Genomic DNA, 25,134 nt, shown 5'->3' on the forward strand with positions numbered 1-25,134 from the left:
CACATATATTGATAACTACTAATATAAAATGTACATGGAGTGCCTTCTCAGTGAGTTCTGCATTTCACACTTGGGGGAACTGGTGTGGTGGAGGGCAAGGGTAGAGAATCAGAGGCTTCCTCCTCAGACTCTCTTCCTGGGCCTTTTATCTAAAAATAGATTATGAAGTACAACTTGAGCATCTTTTAATTGAAATCATGCTTAAAGGCTGTTGCTTCTCTTTAAAATGGACCCAAAAAAGGGAATATATCAAGTACTATTTCAGCCTTTTTAAAAAGTTTAGGCTTTTGCATATTTATAATAATAAAGCTGTATCTTTTTTTGAGACGGAGTTTTGCTCTTGTTGCCCAGGCTGGAGTGCAATGGTGCAATTTTGGCTCACTGCAACCTCTGCCTCCTGGGTTCAAGCAATTCTCCTGCCTCAGCCTCCCGAATAGCTGGGATCACAGGCACATGCCACCACACCCAGCTAATTTTTGTATTTTTAGTAGAGATGGGGTTTCACCATGTTGATCAGCCTGGTCTCGAACACCTGACCTCAGGTCATTCACCCCACTTGGCCTCCCAAAGTGCTGGGATTACAGGCATGAGCCACCGTGCCCAGCCAATAAAGCTTTATTAATTAAATGTTTTGTTGGAGTTTGTTTTGTTTGGGTTTTGGTTTTGAGACAGAGTCTTGCTGTCACCCAGGCTGGAGTGCAGTGGCATAGTCTGCTCACTGCAGCCTCCACCTCCCGGGCTCAAGCAACTCCCCTGCCTCAGCCTCAGGCATGCGCCACCACATTCGACTAATTTTTTGTATTTTTAGTAGAGATGGGGTTTCACCATGTTAGCCAGGCTGTTCTCAAACTCCAAGTCTCAAGTTGATCACCTACCTTGGCCTCCCAAAGTGCTGGGATTACAGACATGAGCCACCTTGCCCCACCAATGTTTTATATTCTTTGAAAACCACTTCATCCTTCTGTAGCTTGCTCAGCACCTACTTTTTGCCACATTCCTATTCATCTGGCTGGCAGAGGCACCTCTGCACTGACTTTATTGGTCAGCACACAGCTTCCCTAATGCTCACATACTATGCTCACCTGAGCGGCTCAGTCTCTGATAAGGAAAAGCCACCAGGCTGGAAATTAAACACCAGGTTGTCCCTGCACCTCAGGGAATGTCAGACTAATGTCTGATAATATTTCCCTTCAGGAGAGATTGGAGATGGCCTCGCCTTGCACCTTCTGCCTTCAAGCGTTTTCCTTCCCTCTCAGTAGTCCTTTCCAACCCCCACCATCTGGTGTTTAATTTCTTTTGCATGCATTGACTTTCTCTGTACTGGGTGAAGACTCCAGCTGTAGGGAGCAGCTTTTGTTTTTTAAAAATCGAAGGCAGGTCAGGCACGATGGCTCACGCCTGTAATCTCAACACTTTGGGAGGGCAAGGCAGGCAGATCACTTGAGGTCAGGAGTTCGAGACCAGAACTGCTACCATGGTGAAACCCTGTCTCTACCAAAAATACAAAAATTAGCCAGGCACAGTGGTGGGCACCTGTAATCCCAGCCACTTGGGAGGCTGCAGCAGGAGAATCTCAAACTCGGCGGGCGGAGCTTGCAGTGAGCTAAGATGATTCTGCTGCACTTCAGTCTGGACAACAGAGTGAGACTCCCATCTAAAAAATAACATTGAAGGCAGCCTTGCGATGGGAAATTGCAACCAGGAAGGGCTTTCCTGCAGTCCCCAACGCCTTCCATGCCCAGCTTTGGGCTGCCCTACCCAAGGTTTTTCTGTTTGTGGGGATGGGTCCTACTAATCTGAGGCCTCTTGAGATTTGGGTTGTATTTAAACAGCTTTATTACACGGCGTGGTGGCTCATGCCTGTAATAACAGCACCTTGAAAGACCGAGGCCAGTGGACCACTTGAGGCCAGGAGTTCAAGACCAGCCTGGCCAATATAGCGAAACCCCTTCTCTACTAAAAATACAAAAATTAGCCAGGCATGGTGGCGCATGGCTGCAATCCCAGCTACTCAGGAGGCTGAGTTACAAGAATTGCTTGAACCCAGGAGACGGAGGTTGCAGTGAGCGGAGATTGTGCCACTGTTGCAGCCCAGGGAACAAAGTGAGACCGAGACCCTGTCTCAAGAAAAAAATAAGAATAAGCGGGTTTATTGAGTATAATTCACACACAACACAACTCATCCACTTAAAGCATACCATTCACTGGGTTTTAGAGTTGTGCAACCATGAACACAGCCTAATTTTAGAACATTTTCAGAACCGTATACTCATTTAGCAGTCGCTCCCCATCCTCTCCCTCACTCCCTTTCCCATTTCCTAGTAACCACAAATATACCTCTGTATCTTTACTTTTTAATTACATTTCATTAAAATACACTCATAGGATATGTGGCCTTTTGTGTCTGGCCTTTACTTAGCCAACATCCTGAGGTATCTTCTCCTTTCTTCCTCCTACTTGAAAACTAGGGGCAGCACCCACTGTGGCACCTGCTCCTGTCGTCCCTCGTCCTGAGCTTGTCTGCCCCCAATCCAGCCTTGTTTCTGCAGCCCCCGTCCCTTGCAGCTCTCCCAGCTCCTCTTTCTGGTTGCCGGTCTTATCTGCCTCAGCCTGAATCTGAAAGGCTTCTGGACCCACAATTGTCCAATACAGTTACCCACTAGGCACTGTAGCTTTTTTCATTTAAATAACTAGATATGGGCCCAGCCAGTGGCTCACCTTACCTCTCCACACCTGTAATCCCAGCACTTTGGGAGGACAAGGCGGGCAGATAATCTGAAGTTGGGAGTTCGAGACCAGCCTTACCAACATGGAGAAATCCCGTCTCTACTATAAAGATACAACATTAGCCAAGTGTGGTGGCGCATGCCTGTAATCCCAGCTACTCGGGAGGCTGAGGCAGAACTGCTTGAACCCGGGAGTGAAGGTTGCAGTAGACTGAGATCGCGCCATTGCACTCCAGCCTGGGCAACACAAGTGCAACTCCCCCTTAAAATAACAAATAAGGCCGGGTGCGGTGGCTCAAGCCTGTAATCCCAGCACTTTGGGAGGCCGAGACGGGCGGATCACGAGGTCAGGAGATCGAGACCATCCTGGCTGACACTGTGAAACCCCGTCTCTACTAAAAACTACAAAAAACTAGCCGGGCGAGGTGGCAGGCGCCTGTAGTCCCAGCTACTCGGGAGGCTGAGGCAGGAGAATGGCGTGAACCCGGGAGGCGGAGCTTGCAGTGAGCTGAGATCCGGCCACTGCACTCCAGCCTGGGTGGCAGAGCGAGACTCCATCTCAAAAAATAAATAAATAAATAAATAAATAAATAAATAAATAAATAAAAATGTAGTACCTTGGTTTCACAAGCTACATTTCAAGCGACTGGTGGCTCTCCTATTGGACAGTGCCGGTACAGAACATTTCTATCATCACAGGCAGTGGCAGGACCTGTTCTAGACAGTTTGCTGTTTTTTATTTGTTTGCTTGTTTGTTTTTGAGATGGAGTCTCATTGTTGCCCAGGCTGGAGTGCAGTGGCAGGATCTTGGCTCACTGCAGCCTCTGCCCTCTGGGTTCAAGCAATTCTCCCGCCTCAGCCTCCCAAGTAGCTGGGATTACAGGCGCCTAGTATCACGCCCAACTAATTTTTGTATTTTTAGTAGAGACGGGGTTTTACCATGTTGACCAGGCTGGTCTCGAACTCCTGACCTGGAATGATCCGCCTACCTCAGCCTCCCAAAGTTCTGGGATTACAGGCATGAGCCATCACGCCTGACCTATTCTGCCTTTAAGAAAAAACCGCCATTTATTTTTTATTTTTATTTATTTTTTTTTTTTTTGAGACGGAGTCTCGCTCTGTCGCCCAGGCTGGAGTGCAGTGGCTGGATCTCAGCTCACTGCAAGCTCCGCCTCCCAGGTTCCCGCCATTCTCCTGGCTCAGCCTCCCGAGTAGCTGGGACTACAGGCGCCCGCCACCGCACCCGGCTAATTTTTTGTATTTTTTAGTGGAGACGGGGTTTCACCATATTAGCCAGAATGGTCTCGATCTCCTGACCTCGTGATCCGCCCGTCTCGGCCTCCCAAAGTGCTGGGATTACAGGCTTGAGCCACCGCGCCCGGCCCAAAAACCGCCATTTATTAATCAGCCACAGCCACTGCACTGGTCCTCCCAGCAACTGGTAGCATAGGAAGATAGACCAAGGCACAGAGAAGCCGCAGTTCCTCTGTTCATGTGGCTAATAAGTAGTACAGCTGCTTTTTCATGCAGGCCAACCTGACCCCGTAATCCTGTAGAACATATTCCTTTGAGGGGTCATTAAGGTGGACCCTGGGATGCCCTGGTTTAAATTCCACCTCTGGAACCGCTTCATGAAGGCAGGAGCCATACTTACCTCATTTCTCACTGGAGGCCTCACCATTCCTCACACACTGGCAGGTAAGTTTTCAGTAGACATTTCTGTCACCATCCAACACTAATCACAGCCAAGTCCCTGAGAGCCACTTTACAGGAATTCTAATACAACTCCTGAGGCCGCTCACCAGGGGCTCTGCCACTTGAAGTTGGTGCCAGCACCTGTTTCAGTAGCAGGGCCCTGTGCTATTAGAGGTTCCCCCTGGCAGTCAGGGAAGGCCCCAGGGGAGGGGAGCCTACCTGTGGCCCTTCAGCCCTAAGAGTGCCACTAACCTGCCCTTCCCTAGAATGGGATATGCCTGGAGCCCAAAACACCTGACAGCAATGACTTGTTTACAAAATCAGGTGAGGGTTTGAATTTTTTTTTTTTTTTTTTTTGAGATGGAGTCTCTTGTTGCCCAGGCTGGAGTACAGTGGCATGATCTCGGCATATTGCAACCTCCGCCTCCAGGGTTCAGCCAATTCTCCTGCCTAAGCCTCCTGAGTAGCTGGGATTACAGGCACGTGCCACCACGCCCGATTAATTTTTGTATTTTTAGTAGAGACGGGGTTTCACCATGTTGGCCAGGCTGGTCTCAAACTCCTGACCTCATGATCCACCCGCCTCGGCCTCCCAAAATTCTGAGATTATAGGCGTAAGCCACCGCGCCTGGCCTGAATTTTTTTTTTTTTTAAGGCAAAACATTTAGGTGGTTCTTAAAAAGGCTTAGAGTATGTTGGGGAAATCTTTAAGAATTCCCTAATCCTGTAATACCAAGTCTACCATCAGCAGCCCTGTGACCTTGGACAAATTACTCGATTCTCAGCCCCAGATTGTTCATCTGTTAAATGGAAACAAAAGCACCTCCCCAGTACAGTTGGGAAGATGAGAGAGTGTCTCAAAAACTAGCCAAAGGGTCCAGGCGTGGTGGCTCATGCCTGTAATCCCAGCACATGGGGAGGTGGAGGCGGGAGGATTGCTTGAGCCCAGGAATTCAAATCCACCCTAGGCAACATAGCAAGACTCCGTCTCTACAAAAAGAATAAATGCACAAACAAATCGCCAAGCTACTGCCCCTGGCAAGCACTCATTAAAGTCGCTAGTAACAACAGTAAGTCATGGTTTAAAGTGAGCGAATGCTCCATCCCACAGCCCATTGGTAACAGATGGGGTCATATGCTTCCAGGATTTTTCCTTATAAACACAAAAAATAGGCCGGGCACGGTGGCTCAAGCCTGTAATCCCAGCACTTTGGGAGGCTGAGATGGCAGATCACGAGGTCAGGAGATCGAGACCATCCTGGCTAACACGGTGAAACCCCGTCTCTACTAAAAAATACAAAAAGCTAGCTGGGCGAGGTGGCGGGCGCCTGTAGTCCCAGCTACACGGGAGGCTGAGGCAGGAGAATGGCGTAAACCCGGGAGGGGGAGTTTGCAGTGAGCTGAGATCCAGCCACTGCACTCCAGCCCGGGCGACAGAGCAAGACTCCATCTCAATAAAATGAATAAATAAATAAAATAAACACAAAAAATAAGTACATAATTTCTGTTAATAAAAATGAGATCATGTTGAGATCATGCCAAGTGTGGTTGCTCGGATTATGCCTATAATCCCAGCACTTTAGGAGGCTGAGGTAGGAGGATTACTTGAGCCCAGGAGTTTGAGACCAGCCTGGGCAACACAGACCTGTCTCTACAAAAAATTTAAAAAATTAACCAGGTGTGATGGGATACACCTGTAGTCCAAGCCACTTGGGAGGCTGAGGTGGGAGGATCACTTGAGCCCGAGATCATGCAGTGAGCCATGATCGCACCACTGTACTTCAACCTGGGTAACAGAGTGAGACCCTGTTTCAAAAAAAAACAAAAAAAGATCGGGCGCGGTGACTCCCACCTGTAATCCCAGCACTTTGGGAGGCTGAGGCGGGCTGATCACCTGAGGTTGGGAGTTCGAGCCCAGCCGGACCAACATGGTGAAACCCTGTCTCTACTAAAAGTACAAAATTAGCCCGGCGTGATGGCGCATGCCTGTAATCCCAGCTACTCGGAGGCGGAAGAATCGCTTGAACCTGGGAAGCGGAGGTTGCAGTGAGCCGGGATTGTGCCATTGCACTGGAGCCTGGGCAACGAGAGCGAAGACTCCATCTCAAAAAAAAAAAAAGACTGGACACGGTAGCTCACGCCTATAATCCCAACACTTTAGGAGTCCGAGGCGGGCAGATCACGAGGTCAGAAGATGGAGACCATCCTGGCTAACACGGTGAAACCCCGTCTCCACTAAAAATACAAAACATTAGCCGGGCGCGGTGGCGGGCGCCTGTAGTCCCAGCTACCCAGGAGCCTGAGGCGGGAGAATGGCGTGAACCCGGGAGGCGGAGCTTGCAGTGAGCCGAGATCGCGCCACTGCACTTCCGCCTGGGCAACAAAGCGAGACTCCGTCTCAATAATAATAATAATAATAATAAATCACACCATAATATACAGAATGTTCTGCAGCTTGCTTTTTGTTGTTGTTGTTTTTTGTTTTGTTTTCTTTTTTTAGAAGGAGTCTCTTGTTGGCCAGGCTAGAGTGCAGTGGCATGATCTTGATTCACCGCAACCTCTGCCTCACAGGTTCAAAGGATTCTCCTGCCTCAGCCCCTGGAGTAGCTGGGATTACAGGTGCCCACCACCACGCCCAGCAAATTTTTTGTATTTATTAGAGACCGGGTTTCACCATGTTGGTCGGCTTGGTCTTGAACTGACCTCAGGTGATCCACCTGCCTCGGCCTCCCAAACTGCTGGGATTACAGCTGTGAACCACCGTGCTCAGCAGTTTGCTTTTTTAAGTTACTATGCCCTGGCCTCCCTACTACCTGGGTACACAGGTATCTACTGCTTCCTTAGAGTCTACATAACACTTCGTGGTTATGAACACCCTTATATCAGACACAAATTCTTTCTAGTTTTTCACTATCGTAAATAATAAGCCAACAGAGGGATGTTAGTTCAATGGCTTCTTTTCAAAGCAAGTTATTATATCATCTCATTTGATTTTCACAGAAAAGTTGCCAGAGAGGTGATATCTTTTTTTCCTTTTTTGGAACGAAGTCTTACTCTATCGCCAGGCTGGAGTGTAGTGGCGCAATCTCGACTCACTGCAACCTCTGCCTCCCAGGTTCAAGTGATTCTTCTGCTTCAGCCTCCCCAGTAGCTGGGACTACAGGCATGCACCACCACACACAGCTAATTTTTGTATTTTTAGTAGAGACGGGGTTTCACCATGTTGGGCAGGATGGTCTCGATCTCTTGACCTTGTGATCCGTCCGCCTCGGCCTCTTAAAGTGCTGGAATTACAGGCGTGAGCCACCACGCCTGGCCAGTATCTTTTTAATTGGGGAAACTTAACTTGGTAAGAGGGGGAGACTTCCCAAGAATCCTCATAGTCGTGGTAGAGGGACCCTGGGACTGTCCCCTCCAGTTACATTCGCTATGCATCTAGAGCAGGCGCTGCAACTGTGAGGTACTTGTGTGAAAGAAGGCCAGCTTAAGACAAGTGGCATTTGGCTTCAGTGTCAAGGTGAGAACAAGGAGTCAGGGGTGCATGGTCCCAGTGAATGAATCAGTAAGACATTCATGGTCTCGGGGCCACACCTCGACCACTTGACTGGTTGGTAGGCAGTCAAGGTCTGAGCATGCGTGAGTTTCTACTCTTTTTTTTCTTTCTTTTTTTTTTTTTTAGCGACAGAGTTTTGCTCTTGTCACCCAGGCTGGAGTGCAATGGCACGATCTCAGCTCACTGCAACCTCCGCCTCCCAGGTTCAAGCAATTCTAGTGCCTCTGCCTCCCGAGTAACTGGGACTACAGGTGCATGCCACAATGCCTGGCTAATTTTTTGTATTTTCCATGGAGACGAAGGTTCATCATATTGACCAGACTGGTCTCAAACTCTTGAGCTCAGGTGATCCGCCCGCCTCGGCCTCCCAAAGTGCTGGGATTACAGGCGTGAGCCCCTGCACTGGGCCAAGCTTCCACTCTTGAAGAGAAGCAAGGAAATGTAGATTTTTATGTAAAATCTCCTAGCTAACAAATGTTGCCAATGAACTCAGAAATATTCAGTCCTCACATGCCAGATTGTGACTCCTGCTTCAGGCCCAAATTTAATTTTCTACTTTTAATTATAAAACAGGGACCTAAAATGTGAGGTGTGCAGCTGGTACCTGGCACACCAGGCACCCTGGTGAGAGCCCTGAATCCCCCGACTGTCTCACCAACTTGTGAGGTTAAGTGGCTCTGAAAAGACCATTTCATTTTGTGGCTGTTCCCTAACACCTTCCAGGGCTTTTTGTCTACTGGGCATTGGTAAGCAAGTCTTAACTCTTTACCCTCTCTGTAATACACATCTTCTGCCCACCCAGGCTACAGCTTTGGATAAGTTCCCAGTGACTTTGCTGTGCTTCAGGTAAAGATCACAATGAATTCTGCAAAACTATTGCTCTGTTCTCCACTTTCTCCATCTCCCTTGTCCTCACCTCCTTTCTAGTACAATATAATGGTTAAGAATGGGACTCCTCTGGCCAGGTGTGTTGGCTCACACCTGTAATCCCAGCACTTTGGGAAGCCGAGGCAGGCAGATCACCTGAGGTCAGGAGTTCGAGACCAGCCTGGACAACATGATGAAACCCCGTCTCTACTAAAAATACAAATGGGCGTGGTGGCACATACCTGTAATTCCAGCTACTTGGGAGGCTGAGGCATGAGAATCACTTGAACCCAAGAGCTGGAGATTGCAGTGAGCCAAGATTGTGCCACTGCACTCCAGCCTCAGCAACAGAGCTAGATTCCATCTCAAAAAAAAAAAAAAAAAAAAAAGAACAAGACTCCTACAACCACACTGCTTTTGGTCCCAGCTGTCTGGGACCAGCAGATGGCAGTGTAGTCTTCGGCATGTCACCTTACCTTTCCATGCCTCAGTTGCCTCATTTGTAAACTGGAAGAAATGTTTAACTCAGAAAATGTTAGGATTCTTCTGTTGGTCTCCTCTTACCTTGCCAGGGGCTGTGCAGTTAGTTACTAGCAGTATAAAGACAAGTAAACTACAGCCTTTGCCATAGAGGAGCATGCCTTTAACCTAACCACAGTAGCTGATTTCTGGAAAACGTGCTCAGAAATGAAATTTTTGAGGCTTGGCATGGTGGCTCATGGGAGGCTGAGGCGGGCAGATCACTTAACGCCAGGAGTTTGAGACCAGCCTGGCCAACATGGTGAAACCCCATCTTTCTGAAACTACAAAACTTAGCCAGGTGTGGTGATGCTCGCCTGTAATTCCAGCTACTCGGGAGGCTGAGGCAGGAGAATTGCTTGAACCCAGGAGGCGGAGGTTGCAGTGAGCTGAGATCCCACTGTGTCCAGAGTTGGTTCCTTCCGGTGGGTTCCTGGTCTCACTGATTTCAAGAATGAAATGAAGCCGCGGAACTTTACAGTGAGGGTTACAGCTCTTAAAGGTGGTGCAGACCCAAAGAGTGAGCAACAGCAAGATTTATTGTGGAGAGCAAAAGAACAAAGCTCCCACAGGGTGAAAGGGGACCTGAGCGGGTTGCTGCTGCTGGCTTGGGGGAGGTGGGGGAGGCAGCTTGTATTCCCTTGTCTCTGCCCATGCCCTGCTGATTGGTTCATTTTACAGAGTGCTGATTGGCCCATTTTACAGAGCCTGGCCAACATGGCGAAACCCCGTCTCTACTAAAAATACAAAAATGTGCTGGGCGTGGTGTCACGCTCCTGTATTCCCAGCTACTTGCGGGGGTTGAGGTGTAGGGGGCTTGAGCCTAGGAGGTTGAGGCCTCAGTGAGTCTAGATTGCGCCACTGCACTCCAGCCTGGGTGACAAAGTGAGACCCTGTCTCAAAATAAAATCACAGAGCTAAGTCCTGTATCAGAATGCAGTGTAATTCAATGAGAGAATAATAGGCTGATTCATCCTAATTATGACTTACGAAGCAGAGTGTGGGTGTGGCAAGCAGAGAAGGAATTAGGAGGAGCAAAGGCCCTGGGGCAGACAGGTAGGCAGGTCTCAAAAAGTTGAACCTAACAGTTACCAGAATGTAACAGTTGCCATATTACTCAGCACTTCTGCTCCAAGCATATACCTAAGAGAAATGAAAACATATCCCCATAAAACCTTGTATGTGAATTTTTTGTTTTTATTTATTTATTTTTATTTATTTATTTTTTTTGAGATGGAGTCTCACTCTGTTGCCCAGTCTGGAGTGCAGTGGCCTGATCTCGGCTCACTGCAAGCTCCGCCTCCTGGGTTTACATCATTCTCCTGCCTCAGCCTCCCAAGCAGCTGGGACTACAGGCGCCCACCACCTCGCCCGGCTAGTTTTTTGTATTTTTTAGTAGAGACGGGGTTTCACTGTGTTAGCCAAGATGGTCTCGATCTCCTGACTTCGTGATCCACTCGTCTCGGCCTCCCAAAGTTCTGGGATTACAGGCTTGAGCCACCGTGCCCGGCCTTATTTTTATTTTTTTGAGACAGAGTCTCGCTCTGTCGCCCAGGCTGGAGTGTAATGGTGTGATTGCAGCTCACTGCAGTCTGACCTCCTAGACTCAATCGATTCTCCTGCCTCAGCCTCCTGAGTAGCTGAGACCACAGCTGTGTACCACCACACCCAGCTAATTTTTTTTTTTTTAATTTTTTGTAGATATAGGGTCTCACTATGTTTCCCAGGCTGGTCTCCAACTCCTGGGCTCAAGCAATCTGCCTGCTTCAGCCTCCTAGTGTGCTGGCATTACAGGCGTTAGCCACTGTGCCCAGCCCAACTTGTACATGAATTTTTTTTTTTTTTTTTTTTGAGACAGAGTCTCGCTCTGTCACCCAGGCTGGAGTGCAGTGGCACCATCGTGGCTCACTGCAAGCTCCGCCTCCCATGCCAACACCATTCTCCTGCCTCAGCCTCCTGAGTAGCTGGGACCACAGGCGCCCGCCACCACGCCCGGCTAATTTTTTGTATTTTTAGTAGAGACGGGGTTTCACTGTGTTAGCCAGGATGGTCTCGATCTTCTGACCTTGTGATCCGCCCGCCTCGACCTCCCAAAGTGCTGGGATTACAGGCGTGAGCCACCGCGCCCGGCTGTACATGAATTTTTATAGCATCATTATTCATAATAGCCAAAAATGAAATGACTGAAATGCCCATTAACTGATGAATCAACAAAATGTATATCCAGACGAGTATTAACCAACCACAATAAGTAATGAAGTTCCGATACGGTTGAAAACGTAGATGAATCTTGAAAACATTATGCCAAGTTAAAGAAGCCAGTCATAGATGACCACATATTGTATGATTCCATTCCTATGAAGGGTCCACAATAGACAGGTCCATAGACACCGGGTGGCTTAAATAACAGAAATTTATTTTCTCACAGTTCTGGAGGCTAGAAGTTCAAGAACAAGGAATTGGCAGAGTTGGTTTCATTGTGAGGCCTTGCTCCTGGGCTTGTAGATAGCCATCTTCTCCCTGTGTCTTCACATACTTTTCTTCTATGTGACTGTGTCCTTTTTAAACATTTATTGTGGGCCAGGTGCAGGGGCTCACGCCTGTAATCTCAACACTTTGGGAGGCAGAGGTGGGCAGATCACGAGGTCAGGAGTTCCAGACCAGCCTGGCCAACATTGTGAAACCCCATCTCTACTAAAAATACAAAAATTAGCCAGGCGTGGTGGTGGGCACCTGTAATCCCAGCTACTCAGGAGGCTGAGGCAGGAGAATCACTTGAACCTGGGAGGAGAAGGTTGCAGTGAGCCAAGATGGTGCCACTGCACTCCAGCCTGGGCAACAGAGGGAAACTCTGTCTAAAAAACAAAAACAAAAACAAAAAACGTTGTTGTGGCCAGGCATGGTGGCTCACACCTATAACCCCAACACTTTGGGAGGTTCTGAGGCAGGTGGATCAACTGAGGTCAGGAGTTCGAGACCAGCCTGACTAACATGGTGAAACCCTGTCTCTACTAAATACAAAGAATTAGCCAGGCATGGTGATGCACACCTGTCGTCCCAGCTACTTGGGAGGCTGAGGCAGGAGAATCACTTGAACCCGAGAGGTAGAGGTCTCAGTGAACTGAGATTGTCCCTCTGCACTCCAGCCTAGGCAACAAGACCAAAACTCCATCTCAAAAATAAAATAATTTTTAAAAATAAAAATTTATTGTTTATTTATTTTTTGAGACAAGGTCTTGCTCTGTTGCTTCGGCTGGAGTGCAGTGGCGCAATCACAGCTCAGTGCAACCTCCACCTCCAGGAGTTCAAGACCAGCCTGGGCAACATGGTGAAACTCATCTCTACAAAAAACTAGCTGGGTGCAGTGATGCACACCTGTAGTCTCAGCTACCCAGGAGACTGAGGTGGGAGGGTCACTTGAGCCTAGGAGGTAGAGGTTGCAGTGAGCTGTGACTGCACCACTGCACTCCAACCTGGGTGACAGAGTGAGACCCTGTCTCAAAAGGGGCGGGGGGATACCAGTCTTACTGGATGAGGTACCATGTGACTTCATTTTACCTTAATTACCCTTTAAAGACCCTGTCTTCAGAGACAGTCACATTTTGAGACAGTGTTAGGACTTAAACATATGCATTTGGTTGGTGGGGGACATGATTCAGCCATATCAAGGTGGGGAATGGAGTGGTGTAACTGCTGCTGGGTGTGCGTCTCCTTTTTGGGGTGATTAAAATGTTCTGGAATTAGTGGTAATTAGTGTGCATCTTTGTGAGTATACTAAAAACGGCTGAATTGGCCAGCCGGAAAGGATGAACTTTGCGCTGGGGCAGGAAGAAGGCTGGCATGCAGAGAGAGGAGAAAGGGGGCTGGATGAGCTGGCCTGCTGGCTGGGGTCCCAGTACTACATAAGACCTTGCCCTTCTCCACAATATCTGGTGTTAAAGCTCATTATGGGGACCCTTTCAACCCGGGGTTGGGATTGGAATTGAGACACTGAAACTTCAAGAGCTGGGCTCTGGCCCGGGTGGGCATTTGCCACCAAGCAAGATAGCCTCGTGCAGCACATACAGGGTTTCCTGTAGCGTGCACTGTCCTAAGTCCTTCTCAACTCTTTCATCATTGAGTTCTTATAGCGGTCCAGTGAGCTAGGTACCATTCCTCTCTTCAGGCCATGGTGCCGGGTCACTTGACTAGGGTCCCACTGGGAGTTCGAAGGAAGCCAGGCTAGAGCTCAGGCCTCTCACCAGCTGGAGGCCTTTCCCAGACTCTCTAAGGTGAGAGGCGCTGAATGGTGTCAGCCTGGGCCTGAATGAGTGACCCACGGTCCTCAGTGAATTTCAGGAACAGAGCCCGGGGAGGCTGCGGTGGGGGGTGTCTTGATGGGGGAGAAGCAGGGCTGGGCGCTCACCTGGCTTCCCCAGACCTGCAGGTCCAGCCTTGCTCTCCTTCCCCCGAGCACCTCTGGCCCAAGGCCTGCCCACTTGCTGGAGCTGGTCCCTTGGCGAGGCTGCTGGGAGGGCCCGTGCTGCCAGGGCGGTCAGAGTCAGTGTTGGAGGTGCCGCAGGGACGCCCAAGGGGGTGCCCAGGTGGCAAGATGCCTGTATGTTCAGGGAAGCCACGTCCCAGCTCGCGAGTGGGTGCACAGAGGCCCGCGTGACCTTGCTGCTGACATTCCTCAGAGGCCACGTGGCCCCAACTGGCAGGGACAGCTGTGGACAGGGACTGAACCAGCCTTGTTCCCAGGGTGGCGCCTGCTCTCCATCCAGGCCCCACTCCCGCTCCCACCCGATGCTGCTTTTGTTCCCAGGTTTCAGGGGGCAGCCGGCACTGTGATTCCTGTGCTATGAGTGCCTAGAGGCACGGAGCCACGAGGGGTCACCCCACGTGGGGCACAGGGCTTGGGGAGCATGGGGCAGGACCAGACCAAGCAGCAGATCGAGAAGGGGCTCCAGCTGTATCAGTCCAACCAGACAGAGAAAGCACTGCAGGTGTGGATGAAGGTGCTGGAGAAGAGCTCGGACCTCATGGGGCGCTTCCGCGTGCTGGGCTGCCTGGTCACGGCCCACTCAGAGATGGGCCGATACAAGGAGATGCTGAAGGTGGGTGTACCCGGCCTGAGGGCGTGCGAGGGTCAGGCTGGGGCTGGATGTCTCCCAGGCTCCCCAGTCCCTTCTCAGCCTCCTCGGGCTCCCCCGTGTCCCACAGGCTGGCAGCCGGGGCCTGAGGCTCTGAATTTATATCTAAGGCCGTGGCTCTTAGATGCTGAGTCTTGGCGTCAGATTCAGGCCTGTGGCCTTGAACTGCAGTGCCCGAGTCTCTGAGACTGAGGTTCTCTGGCCTCAGGGTCGAGTGTTCGTGGGTCTCAAGCCCAGTGTAGGTTTCAGCCTTCCTGTCTGGTGTTCTGTATCTGAGCCTGGCGGGGTGTGGGCTCCAGGGTTGAGGCTGGGGGTGGGTGGGTGGTGGAGATTCCAGATCTGAGGCTTGGGATAGAAGGTGAAGGCTGCGAGCCTGAGCTTGGGAGGTGAGGCTGGAGTGTAGGGAAGGTAGCTGAGGCTGGCGGGTAGAAGCTCTGGGTCTGAATATTTGGGATCTGCTGCTTTGGGTGTGAGGTTGGGGAGTGGGTATGGGGCCTCCAGGTCTGAGTCTGCAGTGCAGGCTGGGGTCCAAGGCTCAGAGTCCAGGCTGAGCACCACCTGCCCACCGTCGCGGTGTACAGTTCGCTGTGGTCCAGATCGACACGGCCCGGGAGCTGGAGGATGCCGACTTCCTCCTGGAGAGCTACCTGAACCTGGCCCGCAGCAACGAGAAGCTGTGCGAGTTTCACAAGACCATCTCCTACTGCAAGACCTGCCTTGGGCTGCCTGGTACCAGGGCAGGTGCCCAGCTCGGAGGCCAGGTCAGCCTGAGCATGGGCAATGCCTTCCTGGGCCTCAGCGTCTTCCAGAAGGCCCTGGAGAGCTTCGAGAAGGCCCTGCGCTACGCCCACAACAACGATGACGCCATGCTCGAGTGCCGCGTGTGCTGCAGCCTGGGCAGCTTCTATGCCCAGGTCAAGGTGGGCCTGCGCCCCAGGGGGACAGCAGTGGAGGGTTTGGGGCTCCCCTCTCATGAGGCACACACCCTGTAGCACTACCTCATTCAGCCCTCCTTTTAGGGAGGGCTGAGGCAAGTGAGAATCAGAGAGGGAAAAGGCTCTTCCAGGGAGGTAACAACTTGGCCAGGAGGCCAGCAAGGGCAGAGCCAGGATTCAAACCTTGATCTGTCTGACTTCCTGGAGGAATAATGGGAGGCTCCTCTGTGAGGACAGGCCAGCGGCCTGCCCTACCATGTTTGCTGTGTGGTCTTGGGCAAGTCACCTCTCCTCTCTGAACCTTGGGAGAGATCTGTAAAATGAAGGAGAGTAGGACTCACCTTACAGTGGGGTTGTATGGAGTCAGTCACCAAATCTTTATTGAGCATCTACCATATCCCAAGACTGTTGGCCCAGGGTGTAGCAGTGAGTAGAACAGCCAAGTCCCCGTCCTCACCAGGGTTCCGTTCTAGTTGGGGAAGAAAGACGATCACCACAGTCAGGAAGTCAAGTGGTTAGGAGAAAGCGAAGTGGGCAAAGGGCTGGCAGCACCGGGTGTGGGGGTGTCATAATTTCAAACACGGTGGTCGGAGGGCCTCGTGGAGGTGATGTTTGATGGCTTGAAGAAGAGAGGGGGCGTCATGCAGAAATCTGGTGAGAGAACATTCTAGGCAAAAATGGGGGAACCCCTAAAAGCAAGCTGGACCCTGGGGAGGCACCCTGGAATGTTTCCTGGAATGTTCCAGGAAGGACAGAGGCCACCATGGCTGTCAGGTGTGTCTCAGGTCTGTGTGGAGGTAGAGAGGTGAGAGGAGGAGGGTCAGCTGTGAAGGAACTGATAGGGTCAGCGACTTCAGGTTCTGACCCTGGGTATTTTTTGTCGGGGGGTGGGGCAGGGGCGGAGTTTTGCTCTCGTTGCCCAGGCTGGAGTACGGTGGCGCCATCTCCGCTCACTGCAACCTCCGCCTCCCGGGTTCAAGCGATTCTCCTGCCGCAGCCTCCGAAGTAGCTGGGACTACAAGTGCATACCACCATGCCCGGCTAATTTTTGTGTTTTTAGTAGAAATGGCATTTCACCATGTTGGCCAGGTTGGTCTTGAACTCCTGACCTCAGGGATCTGCCCGTCTTGGCCTCTCAAAGTGCTGGGATTATAGGCGTGAGCCACCACGCCCGGCCGACCCTGGGTATTTTTGTTCCCTTTCCACTCAGGTATCTGTGCCGTGCTTGGTCCATGGGGGATTTAATGCCTGGCCCCAGTCGATGCTTAATACATCTTGGAGTTAGTAAGTGGATAAATGCTGATGGATCCAAGCCGGGATGGGCGGAAATGAGTCACCAGGGATGACAGCCAGGACTTTGTTTTTCGGAAGCAGATGTAAGGGGGAGCCATTCAGTGAGACGAGATAGGACTAGGGCGGGACAGGGGTTTTTAAAAACCTTTTTAATTCTGAAGAAAAGTAAGCTGGGCATGGTGGCTCACACTTGTAATCTCAGCACTTTGAGAGGCTGAGGGGTGAGGATCGCTCAAGACCAGGAGTTCCAGACCAGCCTCTACAAACAGTTTTTTTTTTTTTTTTTAATTTGGCAAGGCTCATGCCTACAATCTGAGCCCTTTGAGAGGCTAAGCAGGAGGATTGCTTGAGCCCAGGAATTTGAGAGCAGCTTGAGCAGCATAGCAAGACCCCAACTGCACAAAAGTTAAAAAATGAACCAGACATGGTGGCTCACACCTATAGTTTCAGCTGCTCAGGAGGCTGAGGCAGGAGGATCACTTGAGCCCAGGAGTTTCAGGCTGCAGTGAACCATGATTGCTCCACTGCACTCCAGTCTGGGCAACAGAGCAAGACCCTGTGTGAGAGGAAAAAAAAAACCACAAGTGTGGGCTTATGGGGTGCTCATTGCTAGTGGGATGTCCCTGCTTCTAAATCTTTTCAGTTACCAGAACAACTGAAGTTTATACTGATATTTCCAATTCAAATCTAATGTTTCAGGAGCTCCCCTTAACTTATTGTAAACTTGTCTTTTCTCTTAGATGAAAAATCTTAGTTTCTAACAACATAATTAAATATTTGCTTTACTCTACAAAATACATAAAATAATTCCAAAAGACAAAACCAGTATAACTCTAGAAAATAAAGACAACTGAATGAAGTTTAAGATTTATTTGCTGTTCTTTTGGCTTTTTTTTTTTTTTTTTTTTTGAGACACTCTTGCTCTGTCACCAGGATGGAGTGCAGTGGCTCGATCTCGGCTCACTGCAAGCGAGTTCTACCTCCCGGGTTCAAGCGATTCTCCTGGCTCAGCCTCCCAAGTAGCTGGGATTACAGGCGCATGCCACTACACTCAGCTAATTTTCTGTATTTTTAGTAGAGACGGGGTTTCACCATGTTGGCCAGGATGGTCTCAATCTCTTGACCTGGTAATCCGCCCACTTTGGCCTCCCAAAGTGCTGGGATTACAGGCATGAACCACCATGCCCAGCCTTGTTTTTACAACAAATATATATCCCACTGTGGGTAAACTGAGTACTTTTGTTCTAAAGTCATTGAAATAATTTTTTTTTTAGAGACAGAGTCTTACTGTGTCGCCCAGGCTGGAGTGCAGTGGCACGATCTTGGCTCACTGCAAGCTCCGCCTCCCGGGTGGTCTCACGCCATTCTCCTGCCTCAGCCTCCTGAGTAGCTGGGACTACAGGCGCCCGCCACCATGCCCGGCTAATTTTGTGTGTGTGTGTGTGTGTGTGTGTGTGTGTGTGTGTGTGTATTTTTAGTAGAGACAGGTTTCACCGTTGTTAGCCAGGATGGTTCCTATATCCTGACCTCGTGATCCGCCCACCTCATCCTCCCAAAGTGCTGGGATTACAGGCGTGAGCCACCGCGCCCGGCCAAAATAATTATTTTGTGTGTGTGGTTGTAGTAATAAGACACACGGTTAGGGACATTTATTTACTTTTTTTTTTGAGACAGAGTCTCACTCTGTTGCAGGCTGGAGTACAGTGGTGTGATCTCGGCTCACTGCAACCTCTGTCTCCCAGGTTCAAGTGATTCTCCTGCCTCAGCCTCCCAAGTAGCTGGGACTACAGGCACGTGCCACCACACCTGGCTAATTTTTTTGTATTTTAGTAGAAACAGGGTTTCACCATGTCAACCAGGATGGTCTCAATCTCCTGACCTTGTGATCCGCCCACCTCGGCCTCCCAAAGTGCTAGAATTACAGGCGTGAACCACCGCGCCCAGCCTTAGTTTTTTTTTTTTTTTTTTTTTTTTGAGACAGGGTCTTCCTCTGTCACCCAGGCTGGAGTGCAGTGGCTCAATCACGGTTCACTGTAACCTAAAATCCTGTGTTCAAGCGATCCTCCCTCCTCAACCTCCTGAGTAGCTGGGACTACAGGCACAATCTTCCACATCTGGCTAATTTTTAAATTTTTTGTAGAGATAATGGTCTTGCAATGTTGCCCAGGCTGATCTTGAACTCCTGGCCTCAAGCTGTTCTCCCAATTCAGCTTCCCCGAGTGCTGGGATTACAGACATAAGCCATTGCACCTGACCTCCATTTTCTATTTTTAGATATTTTTCAAATTCAATTTAATTTTTTTAACCTGTAAAACATTTATATGGCTTCAAATTTAAAAGTACGTAATAAGGCGTATTAGGAAAAGGTTTTTATTGGGGTTATTGACACTCTCTTTTGGTCGTGTTAACTTGGAGCTGCTTGTTAAATATTAAGTGAAAGATCAAATAGATTTACCTTGAAAAAGAACAGTGAAATGGAGCTTTAGCTGAAGGGAAATGAGGTCAAGAGAAGGTGGGTTAGTTTTCTTTTTTCTTTTCTTTTTTTTTTTTTTTTTGAGACGGAGTCTCACGCTGTTGCCCAGGCTGGAATGCAGTGGCGCGATCTCGGCTCACTGCAAGCTCCGCCTCCCGGGTTCCCGCCATTCTCCTGCCTCAGCCTCCTGAGTAGCTGGGACTACAGGCGCCCGCCACCGCGCCCGGCTAATTTTTTGTATTTTTAGTAGAGACGGGGTTTCACTGTGGTCTCGATCTCCTGACCTTGTGATCCGCCCGCCTCGGCCTCCCAAAGTGCTGGGATTACAGGCTTGAGCCACCGCGCCCGGCCAGTTTTCTTTTTTCTTTCCTTCTTTTTTTTTTCTTTTGTGAGACAGAGTCTACCTCTGTCACCCAGGCTGGAGTACAGTGGTGCAATCTCAGCTCACTGTAGCCTTGACCTCCTGTGCTCAAGTGATCCTTCCACCTCAGCCTCTTGAGTAGCCGGGACTACAGGGATGCACCACCATGCACAGCTGATTTTATGTTTGTAGAGACGGGGTCTTGTTCAGTTGCCCAGGCCATTCTCAAACTCCTGTGCACAAGAGATCCTCGTATCTTGACCTCCCAAAGTGCTGGGATTCCAGGCCTGAGCCACTGTGCCTGGCCCAGTTTTTATTTTTTAAACGAGATGAGAAATGCCAGACACGTTTGCACGTGGATGGGAAAGATTCTGTAGAAAGAGAGAACCTGACGATGCAGAGACTGCTTATCGGGGGCTGGCATTTGATGGGAACAGGAGCCGTCCTCCACAGTGACAGGAAAGGAAGCAGGGAGCGTGGGAGCAGAGGTGCGGAGGTGGGAGATCTGGTGGAGACAGGAGGGGAAGGAGCTTCTCCCTGATTTTCTTCCTTTTCCTCTCGGAGCAATGAGGCCAGGTCATCAGCTGACCGTGGGCAGGTAGAAAAGGCATTTCGATGCTTGAGGAGAAAGTACAAGCCAATGGTTGCATCACCTCGCTGAATCTGTCTGATGTTCTTTGAGCCTGTTGTGCTGCCAGTCTGCCACTGAGCTTCAGTGAACACCTGCTTCCGGGTGCCAGCAGGCAAGCTCTAGTGGGTGGAGGGACCTGGTATCTCCCGTCCCTGTGCATCTGTGAAGCTGAGGAGTCCGTTTGGCATTGGGAGAAAAGAGAAGCCAACTGTATTTTCTTGCCTTTTTATTCATTCACTCAGCAAATATTTATTGTGTACCCACCAAGTACCAAGAACTGTGCTAGGCTCTTGGGATGCATCACAGACCAGATGAGAATCCCTGAGTCCACGGAGCCCACACCTTTGCACTGGCTGTTCCCTCTACCTGGGCCACTCTTGTCCTGGATGCCACAATGAATGAGTAGACACTTGGGCCCCCCGCCCCTACCTGCTGTTAAAGAAGCCTGGCCCAGGAGCCCTCCACTTGGGGCAGCCTCTGCCACTCAGTTTGCCTCCTTCCATCCCACGTCCCCTGCAGGACTACGAGAAAGCCCTGTTCTTCCCCTGCAAAGCCGCAGAGCTCGTCAACGACTATGGCAAAGGCTGGAGCCTGAAGTACCGGGCCATGAGCCAGTACCACATGGCCGTGGCCTATCGCCTGCTGGGCCACCTGGGCAGTGCCATGGAGTGTTGCGAGGTGGGGCAGCGGGGAAGGGGGCAGGTGGGTGATGAGATGGTGTGGGCCAGGGACTGGGGCCTGGGACAGCAGGGCCTCCTTCTTCCAAACCAGCCCCCGGAGGCCCCCCAGGGCTTGCCCCTGGCCCACCCTCTCTACAGCTGAGACCCGAAGGAAACATTTGTCCCCTAGCCTCATCCCAAACCCCACTCCCTTCCAATCCATCTGCAGGGGAGGGGGCGTCCTTCTGTCCCCAACACCCTATATGGGGTACTTTGAAGGGTAGAGATGGTACAGGGCCAGTTTCTGGAGTCCCACTGACCTGGGTTCACATCCCAGCTTTGTCACTTACCGGGTGACCCCAATCAAGTCACTTCTCTATGAGCCTCACTTTCCACCCACCTTGCTGGGTGCTGTGACTTCAGTGGTTCGGCGTGTGAGGCCTCAGCACCATGATAGATTCGCTAGGCTCTGAGGATGTTGCTTCCCTGGGCTGTCCCTTCAGAGGGGCCCGTTGAGGGGAGGGCACTCCAGTGGCGGTGGCAGAGGAGCAGGCCTGAGCCACTGGCCTCCCTCGCAGGAGTCTATGAAGATCGCACTGCAGCATGGGGACCGGCCACTGCAGGCGCTCTGCCTACTTTGCTTCGCTGACATCCACCGGAGCCGTGGGGACCTGGAGGTGAGGTCACCGGGATGCAGGGGCTGGGGGCGGGGGACTGGGGCACAGGCCTGATGCCGTCTGATTCCATCCCCCACCTGGCTCTGCAGACAGCCTTCCCCAGGTATGACTCCGCCATGAGCATCATGACCGAGATTGGAAACCGCCTGGGGCAAGTGCAGGCGCTGCTGGGTGTGGCCAAGTGCTGGGTAGCCAGAAAGGCGCTGGACAAGGTGAGGTCGGGCCTTTCCCACACCCTTCAGCCCTCCCAGCGCTCCTTACTTGGGGCCAGTAGGTCGGCTGGTTCTTTCAGCCACTTCGTCTGACGTCAGCCTCACTCTGATCCTACGAGGCCAGGACATTCCTGGTCATTTTCTGGGCTCAGAGAAGGCCCATCGCTTGCCCTGGGACCCACAGCTAGTAAAGGCCTGGAGCTGGGGTTGGAACCGAGGCTGCTGGGTAAACTGAGGCAGGAGGTCACTTGCCCACACAGCCCCTATGACTACGCCCTAGGCCCTTCCTGCTGCCTTCACACACAGGGCAGCTGCCATGTCACCCTCCCCAGGCCTGCCCCCCACCCCGTGCTTCCCTGTGAGCAAGGCCTGTCAGACAGCTCTGCCCGCAGCCCTGGCCTGTGCTCACCTTCCAGGCTCTGGACGTCATCGAGAGAGCCCAGGATCTGGCTGAGGAGGTGGGGAACAAGGTCAGACTTGATTCTGTGTCCTGGGTCTGGGGTCAGGGGCCCAAGTGGGGGACTTGGGTCTGGGGAAAGGCCTTCCTGAGCCCGTTCCCATCATGAGCACTTCCTGATCCCGGGAGCTGCCTGCAGCCAACCCCATACCCTGGCTCTCTCTCTGCCACACAGAGAGCACTCCTGAGGGCAGGGCAGGAGTTTCATAGCTTGGAGCATAGCAGAATTCCTCAGAAGCTTCCTGCTGTTGATTAAAACTCCTAACAGTGGACTGGACACGGTGGCTAACATCTATAATCCTAGCATTTTGGGAGGCCGAGGTGGGAGGATCACTTGAGCCCAGAAGTTTGAGAGCAGCCTGGGCCACATAGTGAGACCCACTCTCAAAAAAAAAAAAATTGTTTTTGAGATGGAGTTTCACTCTTGTCTCAGGCTGGAGTGCAATAGCACGATCCCAGCTTACTGCAACATCTGCCTCCCAGGTTCAAGTGATTCTCCTGCCTCAGCCTCCTGAGTAGCTGGGATTATAGGCACCCGCCACCACACCCAGCTAATGTTTGTATTTTTAAGTAGAGATGGGAATTCACTGTGTTGGCTAGGCTGGTGTTGAACTCCTGGCCTCAGGTGATCCACCTGCCTCGGCCTCCCAAAGCACTGGGATTACAGGCATGAGCCACGGCGCCCTGCCGCAAAGTATTACGGAGTCTGTGCGCCAGGTTTGGTCATAAAATCTTTCAAAAACATGGGGTCTGGCCGGGCGCGGTGGCTCAAGCCTGTAATCCCAGCACTTTGGGAGGCCGAGGCGGGTGGATCACGAGGTCAGGAGATCGAGACCATCCTGGCTAACATGGTGAAACCCCGTCTCTACTAAAAATACAAAAAACTAGCCGGGCGTGGTGGCGGGCGCCTGTAGTCCCAGCTACTCGGAGGCTGAGGCGGGAGAATGGTGTGAACCCGGGAGGTAGAGCTTGCAGTGAGCCGAGATCGCGCCATAGCACTCCAGCCTGGGCGACAGAGGGAGACTCCGTCTCAAAAAAAAAAAAAAAAAAAAAAACATGGGGTCTCCAGGCAGTTCTGGGGGGTGAAGACCTCTGATCTCTCCCACCCCCTCATTCTGCATGAAAGGAAGCAAGGTCCCAGAGAGGGCAGGACGTTTTCCCGAGGTCCATCAGGAAGACAGGGAAGTGGCTGAGACTGGAGCCTGCCTGCACTGACTTTGCTCTCATCCCCCACTGCCACTCTCCACTCCCGCGGGCCCCAGCTGAGCCAGCTCAAGCTGCACTGTCTGAGCGAGAGCATTTACCGCAGCAAAGGGCTGCAGCGGGAACTGCGGGCGCATGTCGTGAGGTTCCACGAGTGTGTGGAGGAGACGGAGCTCTACTGCGGCCTGTGTGGCGAGTCCATAGGCGAGAAGAACAGCCGGCTGCAGGCCCTGCCCTGCTCCCACATCTTCCACCTCAGGTGGGGACTCCTGCGGGGGGTGGACAGGGGTGGGCAGGGTCTCTGCGGGGCACTGTAGGGCCCAGCTGGCCTAATCACAGCAATAATACTAATAGCAAACACTTTTTTTTATTTTGAGACGGAGTCTCGCTCTGTTGCTCAGGCTGGAGTGCAGTGGCCGGATCTCAGCTCACTGCAAGCTCCGCCTCCCAGGTTTACGCCATTCTCCTGCCTCAGCCTCCCGAGTAGGTGGGACTACCGGCGCCCGCCACCACGCCCAGCTAGTTTTTTCTATATTTTTAGTAGAGACGGGGTTTCACCGTGTTAGCCAGGATGGTCTCGATCTCCTGACCTCGTGATCTGCCCGTCTCGGCCTCCCAAAGTGCTGGAATTACAGGCTTGAGCCACCGCGCCTGGCCAATAGCAAACACTTAACTTTGGCCAGGCGTTTTGGCTCACCTCTGTCTTGCCAACACTTTGGGAGGCCAAGGTGGGCAGATCACTTGAGCCCAGGAGTTCAAGATCATCCTGGCCAACATGGTGAAACCCCGTCTCTACTAAAAATACAAAAATTACCCAGGCATGGTGGTGGGAGCCTGTAATCCCAGCTACTCAGGAGGCTGAGGCAGGAGAATCACTTGAACCTGGGAGGCAGAGGCTGCAGTGAGCTGAGATCTGTGGTCATTCTTATCATAATCCCCAAAGAGAAGTCAGAGAGGCCCCTCAAAGGTCATTAGGTCAGACATCCAGGCCAGACCTGCCCTGGGTATGGCTCCATCCCATCCTCTGAACTCCCAGCCCATGCTCTGCCCTGGAGGTCCCTGGGGCAGAGGAGGAGAGGGGCAAGCAGGGTGCAGTGGGAGCCTGCCCCATTCCCTTCCCTTCCACTGCTGCTGAACAGCCACCAGGATGTGTCCCAGCCCCTGCAGAGGGCAGGCAAGGAAGGAAGAGAGGACCCAGGGCCCGGAGGGAAGGACAGGCCTTGGGAGTGGACAGGGCCCTTTGCCTCCCCAGGTGCCTGCAAAACAACGGGACCCGGAGCTGTCCCAACTGCCGCCGCTCATCCATGAAGCCTGGCTTTGTGTGACTCCCGGCAGCAGGTGTGGGCTTCCTCCTCGCCGCTCCTGCTCCTTCTCCACTGCACACTGGAGACCCATTTACTCCTGGGGCAGCTGCCAGCATGTCGTCACCACAGCCAGGGCCTTGGGACCTGCCCACGGCTGCTCCCCTGGGCCCAGCTCCCCTCCCTGCCTCTTTGTACTTTGCTCTTCATAGAAAAATAAACCGTTTGTACCTGGTCCCAGGGATTCCGACTTTCCATGCCCAAGGTCTGAGGAGTGGGGAGAGTGGGAGTGAGGCTCCCCACGGGAGCTTCCTCAGACGCAAGCGTTTCCTCTGCACATGGGTACAAGGGCCTCCAGCTGTCCCTCCAGGAACCTGGGATGCCACAGAGACGCGATCCCTGCAGTGAGAAGCTGACATGCAGAGGGTGGGAGGGTATAT

At 51.7% G+C, this 25,134-nt stretch overlaps 1 protein-coding gene and 1 long non-coding RNA gene across 4 annotated transcripts; one reads left to right on the forward strand and one right to left on the reverse strand.

The window, feature by feature from the left end:
- The first annotated feature begins 12,550 nt into the window (after window positions 1–12,550).
- LOC105471690 (receptor associated protein of the synapse) lies at window positions 12,551–24,929 on the forward strand. 3 transcript variants are annotated; one of them, XM_011724415.3, is made up of 8 exons: window positions 12,551–14,456; window positions 15,074–15,412; window positions 20,705–20,863; window positions 21,423–21,521; window positions 21,611–21,733; window positions 22,150–22,203; window positions 23,317–23,652; window positions 24,646–24,929. In XM_011724415.3, the coding sequence occupies exons 1-8, from the start codon at window positions 14,265–14,267 to the stop codon at window positions 24,904–24,906; spliced, it is 1,563 nt and encodes a 520-aa protein (XP_011722717.2). In that variant the 5' UTR covers window positions 12,551–14,264; the 3' UTR covers window positions 24,907–24,929. The 3 variants fall into 3 exon arrangements, with proteins under 3 accessions (XP_011722717.2, XP_011722719.2, XP_011722718.1); XM_011724416.3 differs by having other exon boundaries at window positions 12,553–14,456; window positions 23,453–23,652; XM_011724417.3 differs by lacking the exon at window positions 23,317–23,652.
- On the reverse strand, window positions 19,887–25,024 carry LOC139357456 (uncharacterized). Its single transcript, XR_011610590.1, has 3 exons — window positions 24,926–25,024; window positions 21,245–21,515; window positions 19,887–20,353 (listed from the first exon to the last, which is right to left on the reverse strand). It is a non-coding gene; the product is annotated as an uncharacterized lncRNA (long non-coding RNA).
- Window positions 25,025–25,134: the final 110 nt, after the last annotated feature.

This window comes from Macaca nemestrina, chromosome 12 (genome assembly GCF_043159975.1).
Source record: "Macaca nemestrina isolate mMacNem1 chromosome 12, mMacNem.hap1, whole genome shotgun sequence".
Classification (NCBI taxonomy): domain Eukaryota; kingdom Metazoa; phylum Chordata; class Mammalia; order Primates; family Cercopithecidae; genus Macaca; species Macaca nemestrina.

Excerpts from the sequence above, each read along its gene's own strand:
- LOC105471690 (XM_011724415.3), top strand. The coding sequence starts at position 14,265 with ATGGGGCAGGACCAGACCAAGCAGCAGATCGAGAAGGGGCTCCAGCTG. Across the intron at positions 22,204-23,316 it reads CTGAGGAGGTGGGGAACAAG|GAAGCAAGGTCCCAGAGAGG; the intron begins GTCAGACTTGAT and ends TCTGCATGAAAG. Across the intron at positions 23,653-24,645 it reads TCCCACATCTTCCACCTCAG|GTGCCTGCAAAACAACGGGA; the intron begins GTGGGGACTCCT and ends TTGCCTCCCCAG.